This window comes from Callorhinchus milii, unplaced genomic scaffold (genome assembly GCF_018977255.1).
Source record: "Callorhinchus milii isolate IMCB2004 unplaced genomic scaffold, IMCB_Cmil_1.0 Scaffold3, whole genome shotgun sequence".
NCBI lineage: Eukaryota > Metazoa > Chordata > Chondrichthyes > Chimaeriformes > Callorhinchidae > Callorhinchus > Callorhinchus milii.
Window position 1 is genome coordinate 1,524,664 of NW_024704744.1, and position 26,682 is coordinate 1,551,345.

General features: G+C 44.1%; 1 protein-coding gene across 1 annotated transcript in view; it reads left to right on the forward strand.

The window, feature by feature from the left end:
• Window positions 1–22,859, forward strand: part of heca (hdc homolog, cell cycle regulator) — a 25,978-nt gene extending 3,119 nt beyond the window's left edge. Inside the window, exons 2-4 of the mRNA XM_042332727.1 lie at window positions 148–1,197; window positions 18,379–18,533; window positions 22,523–22,859. Of these exons, the coding sequence (XP_042188661.1) occupies window positions 148–1,197; window positions 18,379–18,533; window positions 22,523–22,687 (1,370 nt within the window). The 3' untranslated portion in view covers window positions 22,688–22,859. The remainder of the gene's footprint in view (window positions 1–147; window positions 1,198–18,378; window positions 18,534–22,522) is intronic.
• Window positions 22,860–26,682: the final 3,823 nt, after the last annotated feature.

Here is a 26,682-nt window from a genome sequence, read left to right on the forward strand (position 1 = left end):
AACGTGATAAGGCGCTTTATCAAATGCAAGAATTATTATCATATTATTAAATAGAATTAATTAAGCTTGACCTCTACATTGTGGTTGCTGTAATACTAAAAATGTTATGTTACGTTATGTTAAAAATGTGTCTCTTGCATTCCCCAGAAGTGCTGTGTGCCACACCGCTGGTCTGTAGTCTGGGCAGACCTGTTAACCTGGACAAGGATGACTATCAGCGGGTCGTGTGCAACAACGAACACTGCCAGTGTGGCAACTGGATGCATCTGCAATGCTTCTACGAGTGGGAGAGCAGCATCCTGGTCCAGTTCAACTGTATTGGTCGTGCTCGCAGCTGGAATGAGAAGCAATGCCGCCAGAACATGTGGACCAAGAAAGGCTATGACCTGGCCTTCCGATTTTGCTCCTGTCGCTATGGACAAGGGCACCTGAAAAAGGACGTGGACTGGTACCAGGTCAGACGGATGCAGGATGACAAGAAGAAGAAGCCATCGTCAGATAAAATTGCCCTCAAGTCTGGGGAGGTACCTGACGAGGGTAAAAAGTGCAAACTCAACAGGCCGCAGAAACCCCCTGGCCAGGACCTGCAGAGGAGGCATTCGATGGACAGGCAGAACTCGCAGGAAAAGGGCTCGGGCAACGGGAGTCATGGGAGTGCGCACAAAGATGCGTTTAGGTCGCCCTGCGGGTCTCCTGGACAGTCCCCTCCAACAGGACATTCCTATTTCTCTCTATCGGTTAGTGGGCCCCGAGGAGCCAGACATTTGGGGGAGTTCTTCAAGACGGCGGTTCACACTGAGACCTACAAAAAGACCCTACCCAACAGTTGCGGCTCGAGATTCTGCCAGCCAGAGTACGGAGCGGTTGGGATTTCAGGCACCAAGGCTGGTCCCTTTGACGCTCCAGTGGAGTTCCTCAGGAGGTTGGATTTGTCAGAACTCTTCGCCCACGTGCCCAAGCATAAAATAAACACCTACCATGTACGCATGGAAGACGACGCTCAGATGGGTCAAGGAGAGGATCTCAGGAAGTTCATTCTCACAGCCCTTAGCGAGAGTCAGAGATACGTTGTGAACTGTGCACTGTGTCACACAATTCTCCCAGTGTTTGAACAATTTCCTCTTGTTGATGGCACTCTGTTCCTCAGTCCTTCCCGACATGATGAGATTGAGTATGATGTACCATGTCACCTCCAAGGTAAGTAAGTGGTGCTTTGTTGGTTTGGCCGCTTGTTATTTTTCTCATTTCTTACAATTAACATTTTGATCAAGCAGAGGCAATGAGAAAAAAGCCATTCAGCCTATCGAGCACATTGCTTCCAGACCATCCACAGTTAGTGTCTTGAGGGAAAGCTATGCACAGAGGCTATCTTGAGAGGAAAGTGAGAGGGCCTGGATTCAATTCCCGCTAGGGTGAAACCTTAGGTAAGTTTCCTTACTCCACACTCCGCTGTTTATAATATAACATAACATGTAGGACGAGCATTGAGTAGAAACCCAGTTGTTAGTCGATTGGTGGATCGTTTTCCATTGGTGGTAATCCTTTCAAAATAGTAAATAAATAAATAATAATTTGGTCACTCAATCCACAACTGTTTGTGGGACACTGCTGTGCGCAATTGATTTCTGTGTTTTGCCCCCCAAAAATATATGGTCAATCCACTTTAGAGTATATTCTGTGAAGCGCCATGAGACACCTCAATGATGTGATGAGGTGCTATATCAACACAAGGATTATTATTATGTTATTATCTGCATCCCCAAAATAATTGAGCAAAATCTCTATCCCCGTCATTAAACCGTGGCTTCCTTCTCTTCACAGACAAATTCTCTTAGTCCAGCAACACATAGATGGTTCTGTATCTGTTGCTCAGGTTGTACCTTCCATTTCTACAATCTACTCAAAACAAAAACTTTTATTTGAAGGATTAATTGGCACTTCAGTCACTTTTGTTGAGAGTCTGTTCCAGTCTGTTGCAACATTGGCTGCTGTAAACTCAGTGTAATCTGCTGTGGCTGGAGTTCTTGTGCGATAAATCCATCCATATGAATTAGTCTATTCCCGCTGCATTATGATTTGTGTTGCACTTCAAAAAGGGAATTGTGTTCTCCCACAATTTGCTGTTTGTGTGATCTTATTGTATGAAGAATGTTGTGGCAAATACGGACTAATGGTCAATGTACTTAACAGAATTACCTGTGATGTAATTTCAAGATGCTGTTAATGTTATTAGTGTTGTATCAAATGGAACAACAGCAATTTACATTTCCATAGCCTACTTCACGCTGTGTGGAACGTCGTAAAGCTCTTCACAGCTAAGAATTAAGCACTCAGAGAAGCTAGCCTGTTATATAAATGCAAATTGTTGTTGAGGATCAAAAAATATTACAAGTGGAAATATGGTGATACTTTGCTTCAAGGGATGGTCCAAAATTCATTTCTCAAGATGGTCAGACACGTGCGACATTGGTTAAATGAGTTATAATAGAACCTGTGACTTTTTAATGTCTTATTTGTAGCCCATTGAATGTACTACAATAATGCTAACAACTAGCATTTATATAGTGCTTTTCAGAGTGCTGGCATATAATCATAATAATAATCCTTGCATTTGATATAGTGCCTTATCATGTTGTTTTGATGTCTAAAGCACTTCACAGAACGTACTGTGAAGTGTAGTGAATGTGTGTTTTGTGAGGGAATTGCGCACAACAGTGTCCCACAAGCAGTTGTGGATTGAGCATCCAAATCGCTATTATTTGTAATATTAAAATTATTTCCAGCTCACTTCACCAAATACAATATCTTGTGTCCCGATAATTGCAACCAGTTCAGCTAACATGAGTACTTGGCACGCTGTACACTAGTAAAATATTACATGTCAGAGAAAACCTCCAAATATTTTTATTTTACTGAGATACCAACTATGCTGTGATTTGATTTTCTGTTTATTTGCAAAAGCATCATCGCAACCCTTGCCTGGGACTATTGGCCCTAATCCATCCATTTGTAATAAATGCAATTTGTATGACGCTTGCTACTGAAAGCATCTGTGGACCAAGTTAGGCCAAAATGAGTGTTTATGAAGGGAGTACAGAGTCTGGCTCATGCTCCTGGACTGCAAGTATGACGATCTTGGTTTGCATGCTGATGATAACATTCAGTTTAAAGCATCACCATCCATGGTTGCACACTCCACCTCACTGAGCCAGTCCGGAACCTTGGCGTCTTGTTTGACCCTCAGCTGTCCTTTCTACCCCACAGCCGTGCCATGACCCGCTCTGCCTTCCCCCACCTCCGCAACATCGCCCGGCTCCGCCACTGTCTTACAACGTAGGTCAGCAAAACCCTCATCCACGCATTAGATCTAGGCTCGACTACGTCAACTTCCTGCCTGTCGGCCTTCCCAACTCTTCTCTCCACAAGCTGCAGATCGTCCAGAACTCTGCAGCTCGTTTCCTCTACCACACCAGGCTCTGTGACCCTGTCACCCTCGCCCGGCTCCACTGGCTCCCCATCCCTCAGAGGATCGAGTTCAAAATTCGCATCCTCACCTTCAAGGCCCTCCATGACCTTGCTTCTTCCTACCTCACTGACCTGCTGACCCCATATCAACCTGTCCATTGCTCCATGTGCCCTGCCTGACCGCCCACCATCAGTGATCGGGCTTTCAGCTTCTCCGCCCCCAACCTTTGGAACTCCATCCCACAGTCCCTTCATCTTGCTCCCTCCTTTGCCTCCTTCAGAACTTGTCCGCCCTCTTTCACTGCGCATTCGGCCATGCTCCTACCCTCCCTGCCCTCCACCGCCCTGACCCTAACCCCAAGCTTGGGTCCAAATACCTGATTGTTCAGTGCCTTGGAATTTTCTCCCGATGTGAAGGGCGCTATACAAGTGTAATTTGGTGTTGTTGCTGGTGGTGTAAAAAAATTTAAACCATCATTGCTCTTTAAACTAATTGGATGAAGCACTTCAAGATGCTTCAACATAGTGAGGTACTGTACCAAGTAGGAGCGTTAATGCTACATATTTTTCTACATCTGGTCTTTCACACATGGTGTACAGAGATTCTCTCCTTTAATTGTTTTTTTTTAGCTTTGTAAAATTATGATTTATATATTTCTGCTTCAGTGGTTAGGTTTGGGAGGGATATCACATCTGTATTTCCTTGCGTGGAGTCCTGTAGCGTATTGATTAGAGCACTTGCTTCGCAAGCAGAGGACCTGGGTTTGATTCCCAGGCAGATTGAAACATGAGGCAAGTTTCCTTACTCCTCACGCCTCTGTTAATCAGCAGTAAGTAAGAACACAGTTGTTAGTCGATTGGCGGATCGCTTTTCTGGGGTTAATAATCCTTTAAAAAATATTATTTATAATTTGGTCACTCAATCCAAGCTGTTTGTGGGACACTGCTGTGCACAACTGGCTGCCACGTTTCGGCAACACAAAATATACAGTCACTATACTTTACAGTATATTCCGTGAAGCTCTTTGAGATGTCTCGAAGATGTGATAAGGCGCTATATCAAAAATGCAAGGAAATGAAAGAACTAAGGAATTGTGTGCTAACTAACTGCAATGCCCAAACCTGCTTGTGGTGGGCGTTTTTAAGCGTGCCCTTTGTGCACATGCCTATTGTTTTGACCTCTACACATTCTTTGATGTCGTTGGATGTTGGACAAATAATATAGTATAACCTTTTAATCCCTTGGAAGTGTTTGCATTAGTAAGTGGGGACTGTAAGAGGAATTTGTTCCTAGTTCAAAGCCAAAGTATCCCTTTTGAAAGTTGTTCTCAATCTCTTCCTCTGAAATTCTCTGATGTATAATTAATCTCTGGTTAAAAAAAACTGCTTTTTCCCTGCGCTCAGACCTACCTGAACTTGCTTTGTGAAGTCATTCATGACTATCACAATGTAAAGTATTTTTGTTGTCGAAGGGTTATGCATAATTGTGGAATCCTGGAGCGTACTGGTTAGAGCACTCGCCTCACAAGTCAGAGCCCTGGGTTCGATTCCCGGACCGAACAAAACCTAAGGCAAAACTTTCCTTACTTTCCTTACAGGGGTAATAATCCCTTCAAAAAAAAATAATAATTTCGTCACTCAAGGCTTCAACTCCAAACAGTCCCATCTCCAGTTGACCCATGGTCAGGCCTTGCCCAGGGCAGTGCTGCCGAGGGAACAGGAGACACAGACATGGATGCAGTTGACTGAATAGGAAGGCCTGTGGACTGACTGACACTCCGCAGGAGAGTGGGTTGGCATTTACAGCATCTGTCACAGTCCAGTTGTGAAAATAAATGTCCTTATATCCTGTTTCTCCTTATTTAGACACAAAAGGGTACAAATCTAAATCATGTACTTTTTAAACATGTATTATTGTCCAAACATACTTTCTATATTTGCAGTGCAGACATTTCAGTGCTACATAAATGTAATTTGTTGTTGTTGTTGTTGCTGCGTTAGAGATTTTGAAATACAGGGTGTCCATAAAGTCCTGTTACCCCCTTTTTTTTACACACGTAGTGCACTGACCAACAACTGAAACATGTGGAGGAATAATGATAATTGTGTTTAGAAGTGCTTCATTGTATTCAGCACAAGTGTTTGACTGTATTTAGACGTCCAGACGTTGGGTGCGAGTGAGTGAGTGGAGTGAGCGAGCGAGCGAGTGATTGATCAATTTTATAATTATCAACCTCTTTCCCCCTCTGCACCGAATTCCCACTCTCACCAAATTCCTTAACAGAATTCTCACTCTGTTCCACCTCACTCAGTTCCCTCCTCACACTGCTGGGCTCTCTGATCCGTCCTTATATCCTGTTTCTCCTTCTTTAGACACGAAAGGGTACAGATCCGAATCGTGTATTTTTTAAAAATATATTATTGTCCTAACATACTTTCTATATTTGCAGTGCAGACATTTCAGCGCTACATAAATGCAATTATTTGTTGTTGTTGTTGCTGAGTTAGAGATTTTGAAATACAGGGTGTTACCCCAACTTTTTTTTTCGCACAGTTCACTGAGTAACAACTGAAACATGGAATGATTGTTTAGAAGTGCTTCATTGTTTTCAGTACAAGTGTTTGACTGTATTTAGACGTCCAGAGGATCAATGATAATGTGTGAGTGAGCGAGTGAGCGAGCGAGCAGAGGGAGGGAAGGGAACACCATCATTTTTATGACAGATAATGATCAGTCGCCATGTTCATGGCGACATCTTGCGTAACATGATCGAGTCGGTGAGGAGATGACATGTATCTCTGACGGCTTGTTTCAGCTCCTCCATAATCTCGTCTCGCTGGTTTGTAACGGGGAGGAACAGGACTTTGTGGACACTCTGTACGTAGAGGTGATATTCTTCCGAGTGTAACACACAACTCACTAATAAACAAGAGATGCTCAAAAGGCCATGTTGACCAATCAGGATCTGAAAGGAACATCAGGCCTTTAGCCCCGACAACAGGTTCCCTTCAGTTTCCACTCAGACGCTCAGCATTTCTAGGTTATGGAGGGAGCAGTTGGGGCGGATGATATCAGTCCATGGGCCACATGCGCCTGTGGGGCACCAGTTGGATCACCCTCTAGGCTGACACTTCAGTGCAGTTCTGGGGGAGTATTGTATTGGAGTGTCAGCCGAGACTAAAATGATGACCTTCGGATGCGATGTTAAACCGAGGTCCTGTCCGCCTGTTCAGGTGGATGTTAAGGATCCCGGGTCACTGTTTGAAAAGAGAAGGAAGTTCTGTCATGGCCAGCAAACTCCAGGATAAAACTGTTGACTCACTCCATGTCCTGTAGCTCAGTGGTTAGAGCACTCGCCGCGCAAGCGAGAGGATCGGGTTCGATTCCCGGACCAGGCAAAATGTCGGGCAAGTTTCCTTACTTCTCACACCTCTGTTTATAAAGCAGTAAGTAGGGATCTGGTTATTAGTCGATAGGCGGATTGCTTTCCAGGGTAATAATTCCTTAAAAAAATTCCTCCCTCAATCCACGGCTGTTTGTGGGTACAGTGCTGTGTGCAATTGTCTGTCACGTTTCACACACAAAATATACAATTGATCCACTTTACACTATATTCAGTGAAGCACTTTCAGGCATCTAAACAACATAATAATAATAATAATCCTTGCATTTGATATAGCGCTTTTCAAGTCGGGAGGACGTCCCAAAGCGCTTCACAGAATAGACTGTAAAGTAAATTGACTGTATATTTGTGGGCGAACGCGGCAGCCAATTGCGCACAGCAATGTCCCACAAACAGTCGTAGATTTATAATAATTTATAATAATAATGATCATAATCCTTGCATTTGATATAGCGCCTTATTACATCTTCGAGACGTGATAAGGTGCTATATCAAAATCAAGGATTATTATTATGTTATTTGGCCCTCCGCTCTCCATTTTCTTCATTCTAAAGTTGCTGAATTGCTAAGGTACAGTTCCATAGGCACTGAATACCCCCCAGTACATTGACACGTGGCTATTGTTTGTATGTGAGCCTAGGTAATACTGTTTTGACAGGTTATTTTGATTGAAAAGGGAACATTCAAGCTCCAACCTATCTGTATCAGATCATGAGAGGCATCACAGCCAAGTTTGATCCTGTGTTTGCCTGTTCATTCTTTGTTGATGTGCACATGTTCTCTTTTCAGTCGCCAGTGAACAACAGTAAGGACCCATAACTTTGTTTGTTGCCCCTTGTAATTCAGGGATGCCGAAACCAATTACAATGCCTTAATTGTTGCCTTAGATTGACTTAATAGCACAAATCTGTGACTTTTCATGTCTGTATGGCTGCTAGGATATAAATAATTAGTGCCAGTTGAACATTGTACATTTTTTTGAACATTTTTATGAATTTATGACCAGTTTTTTTCCTTATCTATTGCCTGATTAACTTCTGGTAGTCTTGAACAGATTACATAATAATAATAGAACAGCGACTTTACCAATTTTGCCAGGAATAATAATGCATGCATTTGATGTAGCGCTTTATCATGTCTTCGACACGTCTCAAAGCACTTCACAGAATCTACTGTAAAGTGAATTGACTCTATAACAACAACAACCTTGAGCAAGTTTCCTTACTCCACACAGAGCCTAATAATAATCCCTCCAAAAACAAAAACAATAATAATTTGGTCATTTTCAATCTACGACTGTTTGTGGGACATTGCTGTGCGCAATTGGCTGCCGCGTTCGGCCACAAATATACAGTCAATTCACTTTACAGTATATTCTGTGAAGCGCTTTGGGACGTCCTCCCGACGTGAAAAGCACTATATCAAATGCAAGGATTATTATTATTATTATAACTTACATTTATATAGTGCCCTTCACATGGGGTAGTATCATGAAGTGTATATTTTGTGGGCAAAATTGAAATATATGACAATTTGTAATCTTTCAATAGTCGCCATAAGTCTTCTATCTGTAGTTATCGACCCTAACACCTATTGCTGAAAACATTCCCTCCTGATTACAGACAGCAGTGGAACCGGTCAAACCAAATAACAAAAAGGATGAATACAATGGAAGCCACTTAAACCGGACACATCTGTCCATCTTAAGTGAAAAGGGACCAATTAGGGCGGCTCCGAGGAGATTGACAGGTGATTGACAGTGTGAAGCCGCTTGTAAATGGCTGGGCTCCAGCTGTCAATCAATCACGAATTGCCTCCTCCCATTCCTTCCCTTGCTCTCTGTCCAGTTTACCCAGTGTCCGGGGTTAACTGGTGTCCGTCTTCAATGGCTTCCAATGTAAGGTGGGAGTGATGTGGTCCCGAAGCCTGGTGCGGGACAGTACATGAGCTGCAGAGTTCTGAATGACCTGCAGTGTGGAGGGAGGGCCGGGAAGGCCGACGAGGAGAGAGTTCCCATAGTCCAGCCTTGAAGTGATAAAGGCGTGGACCAGAGTTTCAGCCGCATGAGGGGTGAGATAGTGCTGTAGTCTGGCGACATTCCGGAGGTGATGGAAGGCGGTGCCAGCTGTGGCGCGGATATGAGGAAGAAAGGACAGCTCAGGGTCGATCAGAACCCCGAGGTTCCTGATGGCTTTGAGAGGTGGAGAGTGCAGCCTTGGATGCTGATGGTGTCAGCGCCTGAGGTGCGGAGGCGCTGACGTGAGCCAATCAGGAGGGCCTCAGTTTTTCGCACGTTGAGCTGAAGAAAGTTGACTCTCGTCCAGGACTCGATGTCGGACAGACAGCTGTCAGGTCATCGGTGGTTGTGGAGTTGAGGGTAGAGGAGGAAAGGTAGAGTTGGGTGTCATCCGCATACATGTGGGAGTGAACCCCATGTCTGCGGATGATGTCACCACAGGGGGAGCATATAGAGGGTGAAGAGGAGGGGACCGAGGACAGAGCCCTGAGGGACACCGCACGAGACAGTGCGGGGTATGGAGGAAAAGCTTGTATAGTGCCCTTCATGTTGGAAAGACGTCCCAGGGTTTTGGACAATTGGTTTTGGACCTGAGCTGGGAATTTAGGTCAAAAGGGAGGGGGAGGGTGGCCTAAGGCATGATCAAAGAAGAAGGTCTTCAGATGGGACTTGAAGGAGGCAAGAGAGGGGTGAGGCAGAGGGATTGTGAGATAAAGTTTGTGAGATAAAGATTGTGAGAGTGTGGGAGCAGAGATGCTGAATGCCCGACCACCAATGGTGGGGCGGGAAGTGCAGGGATGTGAAGCAGGCGGGTGTCCACCGAGCGGAGAGACCGGACAGGCTGATATGGGGTTATGAGGTCGGAGAGGTAGGGGAGAGCAAGATCGTGGAGAATGACGGTGAGGAATGGGGAGCCAGTGAAGCCGGACAGCAAGAACGGGGGTGATAGGTTTCAGGAACCAGGTGCGGGAGAGAACACGAACTGCAGAGGGCTCAGTGAGGTGAAGACAATACAGTAAATTATGTGAAGTGCTGTCAGTCGTCTTAACAACGTGATAAGGCATTATATGCAGATATCATTTTGTATTGTATATCAAATGCAAAGTTTTTTTTAAATTACATTAACAAACACAGTCTGGGATGAAGGGATACTTCATTGAACATCCCAAAGCAAATCCAGAATGTAATGAGCGTTTGGAATCTTCTGCCCAGAGAAAGAAGAGGAAAAGGCATTGCAGTTTTTCCGAGCAGTTAGTAGCCATGAAGGGGAGTTAATGGCTTTTGCTCACCCCAAGTATTTCTTTTAGACTGATTAAAACAGAAGAACATAAGAATTTACTAGGCAAAGGAGACCAAGGTCCATCCAGTTTATCTTCCACCATCCTGGCAGTCCCATGTCATGTCAAAATTATATAATACCCCGAGATATTATTTCCTAACAGAAATCTTGTCTAATTTGTGCATGAAAGAATAATAGTAATAATAATAATCCTTGCATTTGATATAGTGCCTAATCATGTCTTTGAGATGTCTCAAAGTGCTTCATAGAATATACTGTAAAGTGAATTGACTGTATATTTTGTGGGAAAAAGCGGCAGCCAACTGCGCAAAGCAATGTCCCATGAACAGTCGTGGTTTGAGTGACAAAATTATTATTATTATTTTCTGGAGGGATTAAGAAAAGTGATCTGCCAATTGACTAACAGCTGGGTTCCTTCACTACTAGCTAAACAGAGTTGTGTGGAGTAAGGAAACTTGCCCAACATTTCGCCCTGCCGGGAATCAAACCCAGGTCCTGTCGCTTGCGAGGTGAGTGCTTTAACCACTAAGTTACAGAGCTCCACAAAAGACTGAACGTCAAGCTGAGCTGCTGGATGCTCACGCTAGCATTGCATCCACTCAGTCTAACTGATCTCGTCAATAATGCAATGGAATATACTGAGATTGGGGTTACTGCTCATTTGGCATCAGAGAGAAGGCCAGGTTAACAAAATCTCCCACATAATGTACAGTCACTCCACTTTACAGTATTTTCTGTGAAGCGCTTTGAGACATCTCAATGACGTGATAAGGCACTATATCAAATGCAAGGGTTATTATCTAATGCTGTAGGTCTGATAATCAACCTCAAAATCATGCCCTTTTGGATGCTGTTTCCGGCATTTCCTTTCTTCGGTTTAGATTTCCAACTATTTTTAGATTTCTTGCTTTCTAAAAAAAGTAATCTTTGCGCCTTTCACGACAGGGGGTCTGAACAACAACAACAAATTGCATTATGTAGCACCTTTCAAGCGCTTCACAGGATTTTTATTGTAAAGTGTAGTTGTATATTTTGTAGGTGAATGTGGCAGAGAAATATCCTATAAACCGCCCAATAGTAAGTGTGAGGAATCAGGTTCGCTTCCCACGTGGGATGAAAGCTTATCCAAGTTTCCTTACTCTACACGCCTCTATACCTAGCAGTAAGTAGGAACCTGGTTGTTAGTCCATTGGCGGATCGCTTTCTGGGGGTAATAATCCTTCACAAAATGTTTTTCAAATTTGGTCACTCAATCCACGACTGTTTGTGGGACACTGCTGTGTGTAATGCGTTTATTCAGTGACGAGCTTCGAGACATTTCAATGACATGATAAGGCGCTGTAATCAAATCTAAGGGTTGTTATAAATTTTTTTAAAACTTTGTTTGTGTGAAGCTGCTCTTAATGCATGTTAATTGCTAATGTCAGTAGATACAGGCTGTCAGGCAGGTGATCCACTGAGCTCCCACTGCATACCCATCAGTTCACGATCAGGTGATTGAAACACTATAGGGAAAAAAGAGACAAATATAATTAAAGTGGTCTGGTAGAATGCTGCTTTTTCTCTAATGCTTGAATCAGATGAGTGAGACGTGACTGTTTTTTTGCTTCCCTGTAATATATGAACTACCCAGTCAGTAAACAAGGTTACTTTATTTCCCACCTTATCTTTGAAATAAAACACAATTCAACACAACAGCCACTTTTGTTTTAAAGATGTGAACTTGTTGTTTATTGGAGTATGTTTCTGAATGGAATAAAACTGTCAACTACTCATCTGGTTAAATTGTAAAGTGGCTGTTCAGAGCACAGAATGCTTCTTGCAGAATGCGTCACATCGTATTCAATACATCCGCTGTGCTGAATTACATGATCATACCTAGTGCAGCAGTAAAGTGTCACATTTTGATCACTACCCAGGGATTTCTCCTCTAAAATCAGTGCTAGGCTCCCTGTGTGATTGTACAGCAGACTGATGCTCTGCCTACATTGTGGGTGCCACAGACAAGGAATTGAAACTGATTCAGGAATGACTTAATGCTACTGTAGGTAGCATTGGAATGAATCATCTTGCAGAACTGCTACAAACCTGCTTGTTAAAGACCAACAGTCCATCAGCAAACGTCACTCATTTGGTTAAGATGGTTTGAACGAATCACTGTGTAAGGAAAGCTGGGCAGAGCAGGACAATAATGGATAAAACATTAGCTGAATGTCCTGAGCATTACCTTTGGCAATGTAGACACCAGAGAAACACAAGAGCCAGTCTAATTTTTGTTATTTATAAACAAACTGTATTTTGTATTATTGTGTTATCCCTCCCTGTGTGGGTTTAATAATATTCCCTGCGTTTCACGTACTGCCTTACATTGAGAGGTCTCAAACATCAACAGCAAATGACATTTGTATAGCGCCTTTCACGTCGGGAGGACGTCACAGGGCACGAAGCACGTCACCGAATTTTATTTCTGTAAAGTGCAGTAACGTTAAAGTTTTCTGGAAAAAAAAAGGTGAACGTGGCAGCCAGTCTGCACACAGCAATGCCCACGAATATTGCTGACAAATGCCTTGAAGTGAATCACCAATTTATTGGCCAGGGAACATGGACAAACTCAATTCTCTTTCCATTTAGAACCATGGGATTTTGAATGTTCCCAGCAGGTCTGAGCAGGATCCTACAGCAGCCTTGTTCGAGTGTGTGTTTGCATTGCTGTGGTACACTGGCACAAGAACAAGTTACAGAAACTAGGAATGTTAACACTATTAGAGAAAGCTTAAGGCAGATCTTGTTGGAAATATTCCAGATCCTAAAGGCGCTGAATAAACTGAGGTCAAATATGTTTGAAATGATCACAAACTAAGTGGGCACATACTTGTATCCAGAAGAGAAAAATGTGAAAGTTTAGCTATAATGACTTTATCCCTTTAAAAAGTAATCATTTGGTCACACAATCCACAACTATTTGTGGGACACTGCTGTGCATAATTAGCTGCCGCATATCTCCTACAAAATATACAATAATTTATTTTTTGAAGGAATTATTACCCCCGGAAAAGCGATCCGCTAATCAACTAGTAACCAGGTTCCTACTTACTGTTAGGTAAACAGAGGGGTGTGGAGTAAAGAAACTTGTCCAATATTTCGCCCTGCCGGGGATCAAATCCAGGTCTCTCACTTGCGAAGCGAGTGCTCTAACCAGGACTCCATGAAGCTGATCCTGAGCGAGGAATGAGCTGTGAGTGATGATTAAACAAGCTAGGGCTCTTCAGTCTTGAGAGAAAATGACTCAGGGTAACTCGTAGTGGCGTGTAACATTTTAAATGGGATTGAAAAAGTGAACCCAGATCATTAGTTTTGGATGCACTGAGACAGCAGAAGGGGACACAGGTTTAGAATTACAAAGGGCAATTTCAGGAGGGACACTTAAAAAGTTTTTCTTTACTCGGATAAGTAAAGACAGAAGCAAGTCAAAGCAACATGATGCAGTGATGGGAGGATAGGTATTCTGGAGGGTTAAAATCTGATGGGCCAATGCACCTTCTTCATCTGAGTTGATCTTGTGAACTGTAGTGACTGTTTTTTAGGCGAATGCGGGAGTCAATTTGCACACAGTTATGTCCCACAAACACCCGTGAAGTCAATGACCAATTTTACTTCAAGATATCGGAGAAACTTTTTGAACTTCTGGACTAGCCAAGTGGACAGCTTTGATCTTTCTGGGCAGTGTGACGGAGGTGGAGGCAAGCGTTCCTGGTCAGGGATTGGATGCGGGGTAGGAAGGACAGCTGGGGTTCGAACCTGATGCCTAGGTTACACACAGATTCAGTAAATCTTAGGGGTAGGCTGGGGAGGTTGAGGAGGTCAGAGAAAAGACGTTGAAGGAAGCCAAGGAATCTAGCTTCTGTCTTGTTGACATTCAGTCGCAGGAAGCTTGCGCTCATCCAGGCCCTGATGTCCACCAACCAAGCTGACAGAACATCAATGGAACTGGAGTCGCACCTGGAGGGTATTGATGGTAGAGAGTGTATTCCACAGATGTATTTGACAGAGTAGCCTTAGCCTCCCTTCTGTGCCGAGTGTTCTATGATAGTCCATAGCAGACATATTAAAATCTGTCCAATTTGGGGTCTTCGTGCTGTGAGAGAGATGATGAATTTCAACTGGGATTGCTTCAGGGGTTCATAGAGTCCTGTAGTTCAGTGATTAGAGCACTCGGCTTGCAAGCGAGAGACCCAGGTTCAATTCCCTGAGCTAATTTCTTTACTCCATGTGCTCCTGTTTACCTAGAAGCAAGTAGCAGCCCGTTTATTAGTCAATTGGTGGATCGCTTTACAGGGGGTAATAAACCCTTCAAAAAAAATCTAATAATAATTTGGTCACTCAATCCACGACTGTTTGTGGGACATTGCTGTGCACAATTGGCTGCTGAGTTTCACCCACAAAATACAGTACATTCTGTGAAGTGCTTTGAGACGTCTCGAAGACGTGATAAGTCACTATATCAAATGCAAGGATTATTATTATTATCTGCATGTCCTGTGGTAAGTAATTACCTACCTCAAGCGCATTGAGGAAATTAATTGCTTTTCCCTTTGCATGTGGGACAGGGTGAAGTATAAATGGTGGAAGAAATGGAATGAACTTTTTATTTTGTATTTTCACTAATAACTTACAAAAAGAGCCTAGCCTTCGGAGGGTATAATCATTCTGCTGTGAGAACATCTTAATTAACATACTAATAAAAATTATTATTTTTAATTAGAGCAACTATCTGCTGGAGCATAAAAACTGTAATTATAAAGCATTTCTCAGTGAACTCCCACTAACAGCCACAAGCTGTTTTAAGTGTGCTCTTGTCGCAAAACTCAGAAAGCGCATTGAACTGGACTGTTTTGCAAGGGGCTGAGCTTACGCTGTAAAGTGCTTGCGCTCTGGGCCACAGTGCTTTAAACAAAATATTGTTTGATTCTGTGAAGCCAATTAGTACTTGTACGGAAGAGTCTTATACTGAGTTGCAACTCAGCATCTTCTACACCTCTTCTGCAGGCCTGCTATTCTTCGTCATCAATCACTGGATCTTACCTGGATCCTGACTAAGTGGTGTTGGGGGAGGGGAGTAGTAACCACACGGTTCAGTTTTACATTCCGCTCATTATATTGAGCTTTGTGATTTTTTTTCTACAAGGTGAGCAGATTGGAGAATTAATCACCCGCTCTCATCATTCAGTTGAAAAATTAATAATCCTTGCATTTGATACAGCACCTTCAGTTCGTTGAGACGTCTCAAAGCGCTTCACAGAATATACTGTAAAGTGAATTGACTGCATATTGTGTGGGTGAAACGCGGCAGCCAATTGCGCCAACAGCGTCCCACAAACAGTCGAGGATTGAGTGACCCAATTTTTTTAAGGGATTATTACCCCCAGAAAGTGATCTACCAATCGACTAACAATTGGTTCCTTCTTACTGCTGGGTAAGCAGGCACGCGGAATAAGGAAACTTACCTAATGTTTTGCCCTGCCCGGGAATTGAACCCGGGTCCTTTTGTTTGCGAGGCCTCATCAAATTAAATCTCATAGAATTGCAAACCTAATGGGGGCAGCCAATGTCACAGTTGAGGTTATAAACCTACACAATAACTTAGTAGTTTACTTAAAAGTTAGACCTGCCAGCTTTATTTGGTTTATTACAATTAAATTAGGAATTGAGTCCACGGAAGCCAAATACATGATTTAAATTAACAGTAAAGTTACATTCAGCAGTATTTAGAGTTTCAAAAGGTAACTGGAATTTGACTGGTTTGCAGGGAAGGAAACGACTACTGCTCAAGCTCCATCGCTAATGGTAGGGCGTGTGTCTGAGTTGTGGGCATGAAGGTGATCATATTTCATGCTGAGCTGAACTGGCTCCAATGTGACTTGCTTTCCAATGGAATGTTGGATCGAGTTAGTTCTCTGTTGGGGTCTCGTTAGTCTGGTTCCTGAGCCAATGGGTCTGCAATACTCCAGGGCACTGCTCAGCAAGTTCTGGCTCATCTGCAGGTACTATTCACCACCAGGGAGCTCCTGCCAGCCATCTAGTGAACTCAAACCTACACGTGTTGAGTATCGAACGACCAGAATTAGAGACTATCCATTTTTTAGCTGGTTTAATGTCCAGCAACACCAACAACGTTCATTTATACAGTGTTCTTTGTAAGGTAATGTTTTGGAGTGCAAACTCTGGGGTCCCCAAGTCATGACTCTTGTCAACTTTACCTACTACTCCAGAATTAGGTAGGCAGGGAGTGTCTTTCCAGAGAGAGAGTGTGCATTCCATTCCAGACATGGAAATTTCCAAGTGTTGTGGCATATATGGAACACTGTCTGGTTTGGATACTCTTAAGCAAGGCAATGTCCCACAAACAGTCATGAATTGAGGGACTGATTATTACCCCGGAAAGCAATCCGCCAATAAACTAACAACTGGGTTACTACTTACTGCTGGGTAAACAGAGGCATGTGGAGTAAGGAAACTTGCCTTAGGTTTCACCTCACCCAGTGTTTAGTGTTGGCTAAGGATATAGAGTGCAGATCAGGAAACCTATTATTATGGGTAAAATTGTTCAAACCTTGAATCCAGTGCTTGTCTATAGTTACACTGCTCCGAGATTGGGTGAGGTATACATGGACGGAAGTGGGGTGAGCACACTTCCGGCTTTGATGCTGTTTCCCCCCTTCCCACACACACACCACACACAGTTAGACTGTTGTCACAGCATCTAGACCTGTATCCCTCCATAAAGCAGAGCTTTAAGAGCAGGCAATAAATTGGCAATATTGCTCTTAAATTGGGAAATGAGTTGGAGTCTGTGGAAGTAAGCAATTAGAAGTTCAATGTAAATAGGTTTGATTTTGCTAAGAGCACTCATCAGGAATTCTTTTAAAAACATATTTAACATTCTGCACACATAACTTTACCGCAAATGACTTTTTGTTTATAAATCTTCAGTTAACCCCATTAACACTAATTTCTGCACCACAGACGCTGTTGATGTCTTAACAATTTAGAGATTTGCTTTTGATAGGGGGAGACAGAAAAGCTACCAATGCTGGCAACCTGCAATAAAGCACTCAGCAGGGTTAATCGCAATCTAAAAGGGAAAGTCAGATTCATGTTGAGGGTGTGAAAATCTGCCGGGTGATTTGTACTGAATCTGCGGCTTAAAAAGCAGCGAAGCAGTCTGGTTTCTATCACATGCTGCGATCCCTCAAATCACCCAAAATGCTGTACTGAGTAATTAGGAGAGCCACAGGATTAATGGGGTGTGCGAGTCGGGGGGTCTAGAATGTTCACACCAGATAAACTGGCGCTGGCTGTATAACTGGAGTGTCAGTTAGTCACCAGAAGCCACCAGTCAGCCAACATATGTGATGACAAAATAGCCATTTGCTTTTTAAAGTCTTGTGAACTTGCCTAGTTGGTGAAGCAAAGTAAAGTTAATTGTACTTTTCTTCAACAATCATACGAACGTAAGAATTTGCTGGCGAAAGAAAACCAAGGCCCATCTAGTTCCCCTTTCACCATCCTGGTAGTCGCTTGTACATGTCGTGTCCCAAACTACATACTGTATCCTGAGGTATTATTTCCTAACAAAAATCTATCCAATTTGTTCTTGAAAGAATGGACACTTTCTGCTTCCACTGTTTCCCTAGGGAGCCTGTTCCATACGGTTACTCCTCGCTCACTGAAGCAGCATTTCCGCGGATTCGCTATCGTGGACTGTGCCTAAATTATTTTTTTTGATGGGATTACTATCTCTGGAAAAGCCATCCACCAATTGACTAACAGCCAGGTTCCCACTTACTGCTAGGTAAACAGAGGCTTGTGGAGTAAGGAAACTTGCCTAAGGTCCGGGAATCGAAGCCTCGTCCTCTCGCTTGTGAGGTGAGCGCACTAACCACTCCACTCTGGTGATGAACTGCTGCGATTTGTGAAATCCTTCCATTTCGTACAGCGCCTTTACCATAGGGAGAATGTCATGAAGTTCTACACGTCGAGAAGACGTGAAAAGTGATCAAATGCAAGGATTATTATATTATTATTGTTGTAAAGTGTAATGACTGTATATTATGTGGAAAAACTTGTGTTAAGCAAATAGAATTGGCCATTTTAGAAGTTGACAATAATCCTGAAAACTGCTTGTGTTGCAGGGAGACTCATGCACCTCTATGCTATATGCGTGGACTGCCTAGAAGGGGTACATAAGATCATTTGCATCAAATGCAAATCGCGATGGGATGGAAGCTGGCACCAGCTGGGAACAATGTACACATATGACATCCTGGCTGCTTCTCCGTGCTGTCAGGTGGGTATTCATAGAATGTTCTTCATAGAATCATAGAATTATACAGCGCAGAAGGAGGCCATTCGGCCCAAAAGCCGGCTCTTTGAAAAGACCTATTCAATTCAATCCCACTCCCCCGCGCTCTCCCCATAGCCCTGATCACCCTCACTCCCCCCGCGCTCTCCCCATAGCCCTGATCACCCTCACTCCCCCCGCGCTCTCCCCATAGCCCTGATCACCCTCACTCCCCCCGCGCTCTCCCCATAGCCCTGATCACCCTCACTCCCCCGCGCTCTCCCATAGCCCTGATCACCCTCACTCCCCCCGCGCTCTCCCCATAGCCCTGATCACCCTCACTCCCCCCGCCTCTCCCCATAGCCCTGATCACCCTCACTCCCCCCGCGCTCTCCCCATAGCCCTGATCACCCTCACTCCCCCGCGCTCTCCCCATAGCCCTGATCACCCTCACTCCCCCGCGCTCTCCCCATAGCCCTGCAAACTTGTCCTCCCCAAATAATTATCTAATATTACATCACATCTAGTATCTAGTATTACATCAGTACAAGTGTTAATTTGTGTGTTTACTCTAAATGGTCGCTACTGGAGAATCATAAGAACATAAGAATTGCTAGACAAAAGAAAACCAAGGTCCATCCAGTTCGTCTTCCACCATCCTGTCAGTTGCTTGACATGTCATAATAATAATAATAATAATAATCCTTGCATTTGGTATAGCGCCTTATCACGTCTTCTAGACGTCTCAAAGCGCTTCACAGAATATACTGTAAAGTGAATTGACTGTTTTGTGGGTGAAACGTGGCCATGTTCCAAACCTTAGCACACAATGTTTATTGTTTCCCGTCTCCCTTCATTAAACTGGGAAATTACTACCAATTTTCAAACTGAGTCATATAGCAGAATCTCAGATTCAAGCCCCAATCTACCCTCAGGTAGTTGATCTCAGTTGAGGTGTCAGTAGGGGCACTAAAGTTTTGCCACAAGCTTTCTGATCTGTATCACTAAAAAGGACACTAATAATAATCCTTGCTTTTGATATAGCCCCTCATCACGTCTTCTAGACTCCTCAAAGTGCTTCATAGAATATATTGTAAAGTGAATTGACTGCATATTCTGTGGGTGAGCGCTTTACCCTCTACCATCCCTCCAACCTTACCCTTACCTTGTCCCCCCCAAACTCTCTTCCACCTTGCTCTTGGACATCTTCACCCTCCTACTTCCCTCTCCCTCTGGTCCGAATGCCTCCTCACCCAAGGTGACTTCAATCTGCACTTCACCCGCTCCTGCTCTGCCTCTGCCGACTTCTCTTCCCTCAGCCTCTCCCTGCACACCCACACCGCCACTCAAGTCCATGGCCACCCGCTTGATCTGGTGATTACCCGGTGCCTCAGGGTCTCGGATCTCACCATGACCGACAAAGCCATCTCGGACCATCACTTCATCTCCCTTAACTCCTCGATCCCTCTCCCCACCGCCACCCAACCCACCTCCATCTCCTACTGTCCTTGAAAAAAAAAATCCCCACCCTCCCTCTCCACTTGCCTCGGTGTCATCTGGACTCCTCCCCCTCTCTGGCTTCCTTCCGCAATGACCTATCCTCCTCGGTCACTCTCCTCCACAATTCCCTCTCCACCAATCTCGATGCCCATGCTCCCCTCACTTCCCAAACCATCTATTTCGCACAAAAGTCACCCAAGTACATCAGCCACCACCGCTCCCTTAAGGCACAATGCATGCCGCTGAACGCACCTGGCTCAAATATAACTTAACGGTCCATTGGCAGATCTGGCTGGACCTTATCAAATCTTACCACTCCAGCTACGCCTCTGCTAAATCTTCATTCTACTCCAGGACAGTCTTGGAGGCCAAGGACAACCCCACATTCCCTTCGCCTCGTTCTCTCCCTTGCCACACCTCAAGACCCTCCTCTTTGACCGTGTCTTCGGTTATCTTCTCTGCCTTCCACCTTCCCTGATCCAATGTAATTTTGTATTGTATCCTCGCCCGACTCTACTGGCTTCCCATCACACAGAGGATACAGTTCAAGATCCTGGTCCTCACCTTCAAATTCATCCATGGTCTTGCTTCCCCCTATCTCTGCAACCTCCTATCCCCCTTCCAACCTGCCCATTCCCTCCGATCAGCGGCTCTGGTCTGCTTCACGTTCCTTGCCTTGCCCACCCACCATTGGCTGGCTGGCCTTCTGCCACTCTGCCCCACCCACTGGAACTCCATCCCGCAGTCCCTCCACCTCGACCCCTCCCTTGCCTCCTTCAAGAACTATCTCAAGACCCTCCTCTTCAGCCTTCGGTCACCCTCCTTCCCCTCCTCCCCGATCCCGACCCCCAGCTTGGGTCCAAAACAATGACTGTCCAGTGCCTTGGGATGTCCTCCCGACGTGAAATGTGCTCTATAAATGTCATTTTGTTATTGTTGTGAAACGCGGCAGCCAGATGTGCAAAGCAGTGTCCCACAAACAGTTGTGGATTAAGTGACCACAATATAATTTTTTTTATTATAAAAAACGTTAATACCCCCAGAAAGTGATCCACTAATCGATGAACAACTGAGTTCCTACTTGCTACTAGATGAACAGAGGCGTGTGGAGTAAGCAAACTTGCCCAATCTTTCGCCCTGCCTGGGAATCAAACCCAGGACCTCTTGCTTGCAAGGCGAGTGCTCTAGCCACTGAGCTACACATATGGGGATTTTGGGTGAGGCTGGGATCAGTCTTGGCTGAGATGCTGCTTCCTGCCGCAGTCCAACCAGCACAAGTAAACTGTAAAACCAACTATGCTGTGGAGAAATTCTTATCCAGCTTATGCAATAGTTCTACTTATAGTGTGCGACTAGTGTGGACCTACACTGTATCGGTAGCATAGCCCTTTTTTGGCTTCCGGTGCACTGGGGAGCTTTGTGCAGTAAACACGGCTTATACTTCTTCCTATGTGCTGCTCATGTTCAGGAAGCAATGTTGATGTTACTTCCTGTGTGCTGCGCACGCTCAGGAAGTAACATTGATATTAAGGCACTGGAAAGGGTGCAGAGGAGATTCACGAGAATGATACCAGGAATGGGGAACCTTAGCTATGAGGACAGGCTGGAGAAGTTAGGACTTCTTCCATTAGAGCAGAGAAGGTTACGCGGGGACCTGATAGAGGTCTTCAAGATCATGAAAGGTTTTGACAGGCGAGATAGGGAAAAGCTGTTTCCGCTGGTCGGTGTGTCTGTGACCCGCGGTCACAGTCTGAAGATATCTACCAAAAGAAGCAGAGGGGAGGTTAGAAGAAATGTTTTCACTCAGCGAGTTGTTGGAATTTGGAATGATCCGCCCGAAAGGGCAGTGAAGTCCGATTCGGTAACAGCTTTTAAGAGAGAACTGGACAGGTATCGGGGAAGACGGGTTTGTGGGGTTATGGGGAGAAAGCTGGTGATTGGGGTTAGTGAAAGTGACGCTCTGTCAAAGAGTCGCACAGACTCAATGGGCCGAATGGCCTCCTTCAGTGCCGTAACATTCTATGAATCTATGATATCACTTCCCGTGTGCTGCTCATGCATATGCTCATAGATCCCATGACATTATTCAAAAAGAGAAAAGAGTCTCACCGGTTTTCCTGGCCAACAAACCTCCGGATAAATTGTTCATTCACATATAAAAATATAGAAACGTAGAAATAGGAGGAGGTCATTCAGCCCCTCGAGCCTGTTCTGCCATTCTGTAAGATCAAGGCTCATCTGTACCTCAACTCCAATTATCCGCCTTTGCCCCATAGCCCTTGATACCCTGACCTAACCAATATCTATCCACCTCAGTTTTTAAAATGTATCCATATAGCTTCTCCCAATGTGAAAGGCTCTTTACGAATGTAATCTTGTTGTTGTTGTTGCTCATGCTTTTAGGACTTTGCTGAGCGCAAAATGGTTGCTGTGGTTGCCTCCAATCAGGTTCTGTTTTTCCATTTAACGTTGTGTTATTTGTTGCTGTTTTTCAGGCCAGACTGAACTGCAAGCACTGTGGAAAGCCGGTGATCGATGTGCGAGTCGGGATGCAGTTTTTCTCAGAGTACAGTAATGTCCAGCAGTGCCCACACTGCGGCAATCTAGACTATCACTTTGTAAAACCCTTTTCATCATATAAAGTTTTGGAGGCTTATTGACGAATGCTTTTTCAAAAAAAAAGATTTTTTTGTTCTAGAGTAATTATTCTGTAGGCAGTTACTATTCTTTGGTTGCTTGTGTGTAAGTCCTTTATACAGTGCATCCAGTTGGTTATTTTTGGACGCAAAAGTGTGCATACAATCATAGAATCATAGACTATTACAGCACAAAGGAGGCCATTTGGCCCATCGTGCCCGAGCCAGCTCTTTGAAAGAGCTGCCAACTAGTCCCACTCCCCCGCAAGTGTTTCCATTTTAAGTACATATCAATTCCCTTTTGAAAGCTATTATGAAATCTGCATCCGCCACCCTTTCAGGCTGTGCATTGCAGATCATAGCAACTGTTTGAGTAAAAAAAATTCTCCTCATCTCCCCTCTGGTTCTTTTGCCAATTATCTTAAATCTGCGTCCTTTGGTTACCGACCCACCTGCCAGAGGAAACAGTTTCTCCCTCTCCACTCTCAAAATCTATGATTCTATGATTCACACAAGTATGCAATGGGTTCAGATTGTATTTTTATCATTGGTGAGAAGTGTGAGTTGTCTAGACTGATACAATTTTAACGCTCCAAAGAGTTGGAATATTTGTAATTGGACGGTTGAATGTAGCTGTACTCTTGGCCAGGCTTCCTTGTCTTAACTATTTATGGCTATTAGCCTAATGATTCCTTGCAGGTTGCAGACGAAAGCTAATATTTTATGGGTTAAAGAGCAAGAATTGATTCCAGTGATGGCTCAGAGAGTTTGTGTAGTGAGTAGCTATGGCACTATGGTTGATGCAGTTAGCCTGACTACCCTAAATTATAATAATAATAATCCTTGGATTTGATATAACGCCTTATCACGTCTTCTAGACGTCTCAAAGTGCTTCACAAAATATACTGTAAAGTGAATTGACTGTATATTTTCTGGGTGAACACAGTAGCTAATTACGCACAGTAATGTCCAACAAACAGTCGTGGATTGAGTGACCGCTTTGTTTTATTATTATTTTTTGAAGGGATTATTATCCCCAGAAAGTGATCCAACAATCGACTATCAATCGGGTTCCGACTTCCTGCTAAATAACCAGGCGTGTGGAGTGAGGAAACTTGCCTCAGGTTTCGCCCCGCCCAGGAATTGAACCCGGATCCTCTCGCTTGCAAAGCGAGTGCTTTAACCAATACGCTACAGCGTTAGAGCTCTCTCTACACTTGGATGGAAAAGCAGGCTACTGTTTGCTATTCCGCAACTCTTAGCATGTCGTATGGGTGGGTGTTATTGTGATGCAGGCCCTTAAGGTTGATAATGTTTTGTCACATCTCATAAACCTAAATAGTGAGGCAGCAGTAAACAGAATGAACAGTATGTTGGATACATTGCCAAATCGGTTGAGTTCAGATGGCAGGTTCTACCCAAAATGTGCAGTGTTTTGGTCAGGCCACACATGGTGTATTGTTGAAACGGATCTGCAGATCCATACTGAGCCAGGTGGGTCTGCAGCACTGCAGGGCACAGCCAGCCTGGCTCATCGGCAGGACTTGGAAGGGCATAGAAGAGAGCAACAAAACTTATCAACACAACAACAACAAATTACATTTATATAGCGCCTTTCACGTCTTCCACTGACTCCTGCTTGTCCCTCGCACCCTCCGCCCCACCATCGGAGGTTGTGCTTTCAGCCACTACTCCCCAAAAGTCTGTGGAAAACTCTCCCTCAATCCCTCCACCTTGCCCCCCCCCCCCCTTTCAAGTCCCACCTGAAAACCTTCCTCTTCGACCGTGCTTACGGTCACCTACCCCCTTCCCCCGCCTCGGAGTCAGACTCCGCCACTGTTAAGTGCTCAGAGATACTACCCTGCGTGGAGGGTGCTATATAAGTGCAAGTTGTTGTTGTTCCCCAATATAAACTCACTTTGAGGAGTGACTAGATGAGAAAAGAGACATTGCAAGGGGACCTTAAAGTGTAAAGAATGTAACACTGGAATGAGAGGTACACCCTAGAAACAGAACAAGACAACACAGATTTTAGGGTTGTGAGAGCAAATTTATGGCAATTACCAGGAATAATTTCTTGATAGAGAGAATAATAAATTGTTGGAATGGGTTAGCATAAAAAAAATGGTAGATCATAATAATCCTTGCATTTGGAATAACTGCTTGCATGTCAGGAGAACATCTCAAAGTGCTTCACAGAATTGACTGTAAAATGTAGTGACTGTATTTTGTAGGCGAATACCAGGATGCTGGATTCCTTTGTAGAAATGTAGTTATGGGATACGGTTGTTATTCTGGAGGTTGAGATCAAATAGGCCAAATGGCTTCCTCATCCGAATCTTTCATGTGATTATATAAACAGCCGTGTGGATGAATGAGGGTGACTGGCATAGTGACGGTGAAAGTGCTTCAGGAGAGAGGAAAATTGGCTAAATGTGGTGGTGGTCGGGTTGGAATAGAAACTTATAGTTTTATAGAATCTTACAGCACAGGAAGCCATTCGGCCCATCGTGCCTGTGCCTGCTCTTTGAAAGGAAAAACATCCTTCAAGGACAGGAAAAGGACTGTTGATTCCTAAGGATTGGTACAGTCTGTGCTGTTTCCCCAGTTTTACTTAAAAGAAACTGTAGGGATAATGTTTGGAAACTTTGCCCCTAAACTGTAAACGTGGTAGAATATTGTCCTGGTGTTTTCGATGGCTAATAAGGTTTTCCTAGTTGGCTCTTGTACTGATCCATATTTATGCTGTACATTCTTCCATCTATTATTTCTCAGGGTGTTCGTTCGTCTGTTCTTTCCAACAGAAGTAATGTAATGGTTTCACATGTATCAGTAACACTCTGGTACCTCACTCACTCCATCACCATTCTTCACCTGAACCTGAGTGAGTGCTTGTTGGGAGGATGTTGGACTGTGAGAGAATTGTAGTTGACACCAAACTTATTCTAACCAGATATCCATGTGTACAACTTTCAATTTGGAATAGGGAGTGAGGGATTGGTGTCACTGGATGGTGGCTGAATGATTTCTTTCTCTCATTTCCCCTCTTCCCCGCACCTCTCACTCTCTCTCTCCCCAATCAGCGATGCTTAGGCCAATTTTAATGCCTCCGTAACAGCTCTGCCTGACATCAACTACCTCATCATGAATCAGGGATTGAGCCTCAGGCCTATCTGCTCCAGAACATAAAAACATAAGAATTTGTTGGCGGAAAAAGACTAAGGTCCATCTAGTTCGCCTTCCACCATCCTGGCAGTCGCATGACACGTCGTGGGCCCAAACTATATACTGTATCCTGAGCTATTATTTTCTAGCAGAAACCCTATCTAATTTATTCTTGAAACAAACAACAATTTCTGCTTCCACAGTCGCCCTATGTATATAGCTCTATATAACTCAATCTCACCCCTGCCAAGCTATTGATGTTAACAGCTGTTCCTCATAAAGCATTTTTCTAATTTTTAGCCTCACTTGAGGATTTTAAATGTTTTACTTCAAGAAGCATCGCTGGATAGTGTTCAGGGCAGGAAGAAATGTGTTTCTTTCCCTTTCTTCCCCGCTTTCCCTTGCCCAGTGTCACTGGGTTCAATCATCAATGCTTCCATTCCTACTTTGACTAGGAACATCTACCGTTATCATAGAGCAGCAATATCATTTGGGAGCTTCCGGGTCTGCATTGCCAGCACCAATACATTTGCCTCCTAATCCTGCCTAACCCCTTCACACTATTCACCCCTCCCAATCCAATCCAAACTAACCAAACAGGTGCAGGAATATAGTGCCAAAGAAGGCGAGGAATACTCCAGGCACAGAGCTGCTCATTGTTCAGAGTGAGGACTTCAATTGTGCCGCTGGCGTCATGGAATAATAATAACAATCCTTGCATTTGATACAGCGCCTTATCACATTGTAGAGAGTCTCAAAGCGCTTCACAGGATATACTGTAACGTGAATTGACTGTATACCTTGTGGGCGAAACACGACAGCCAATTGCGCAGCGTCCCATAAACAGTCGTGGA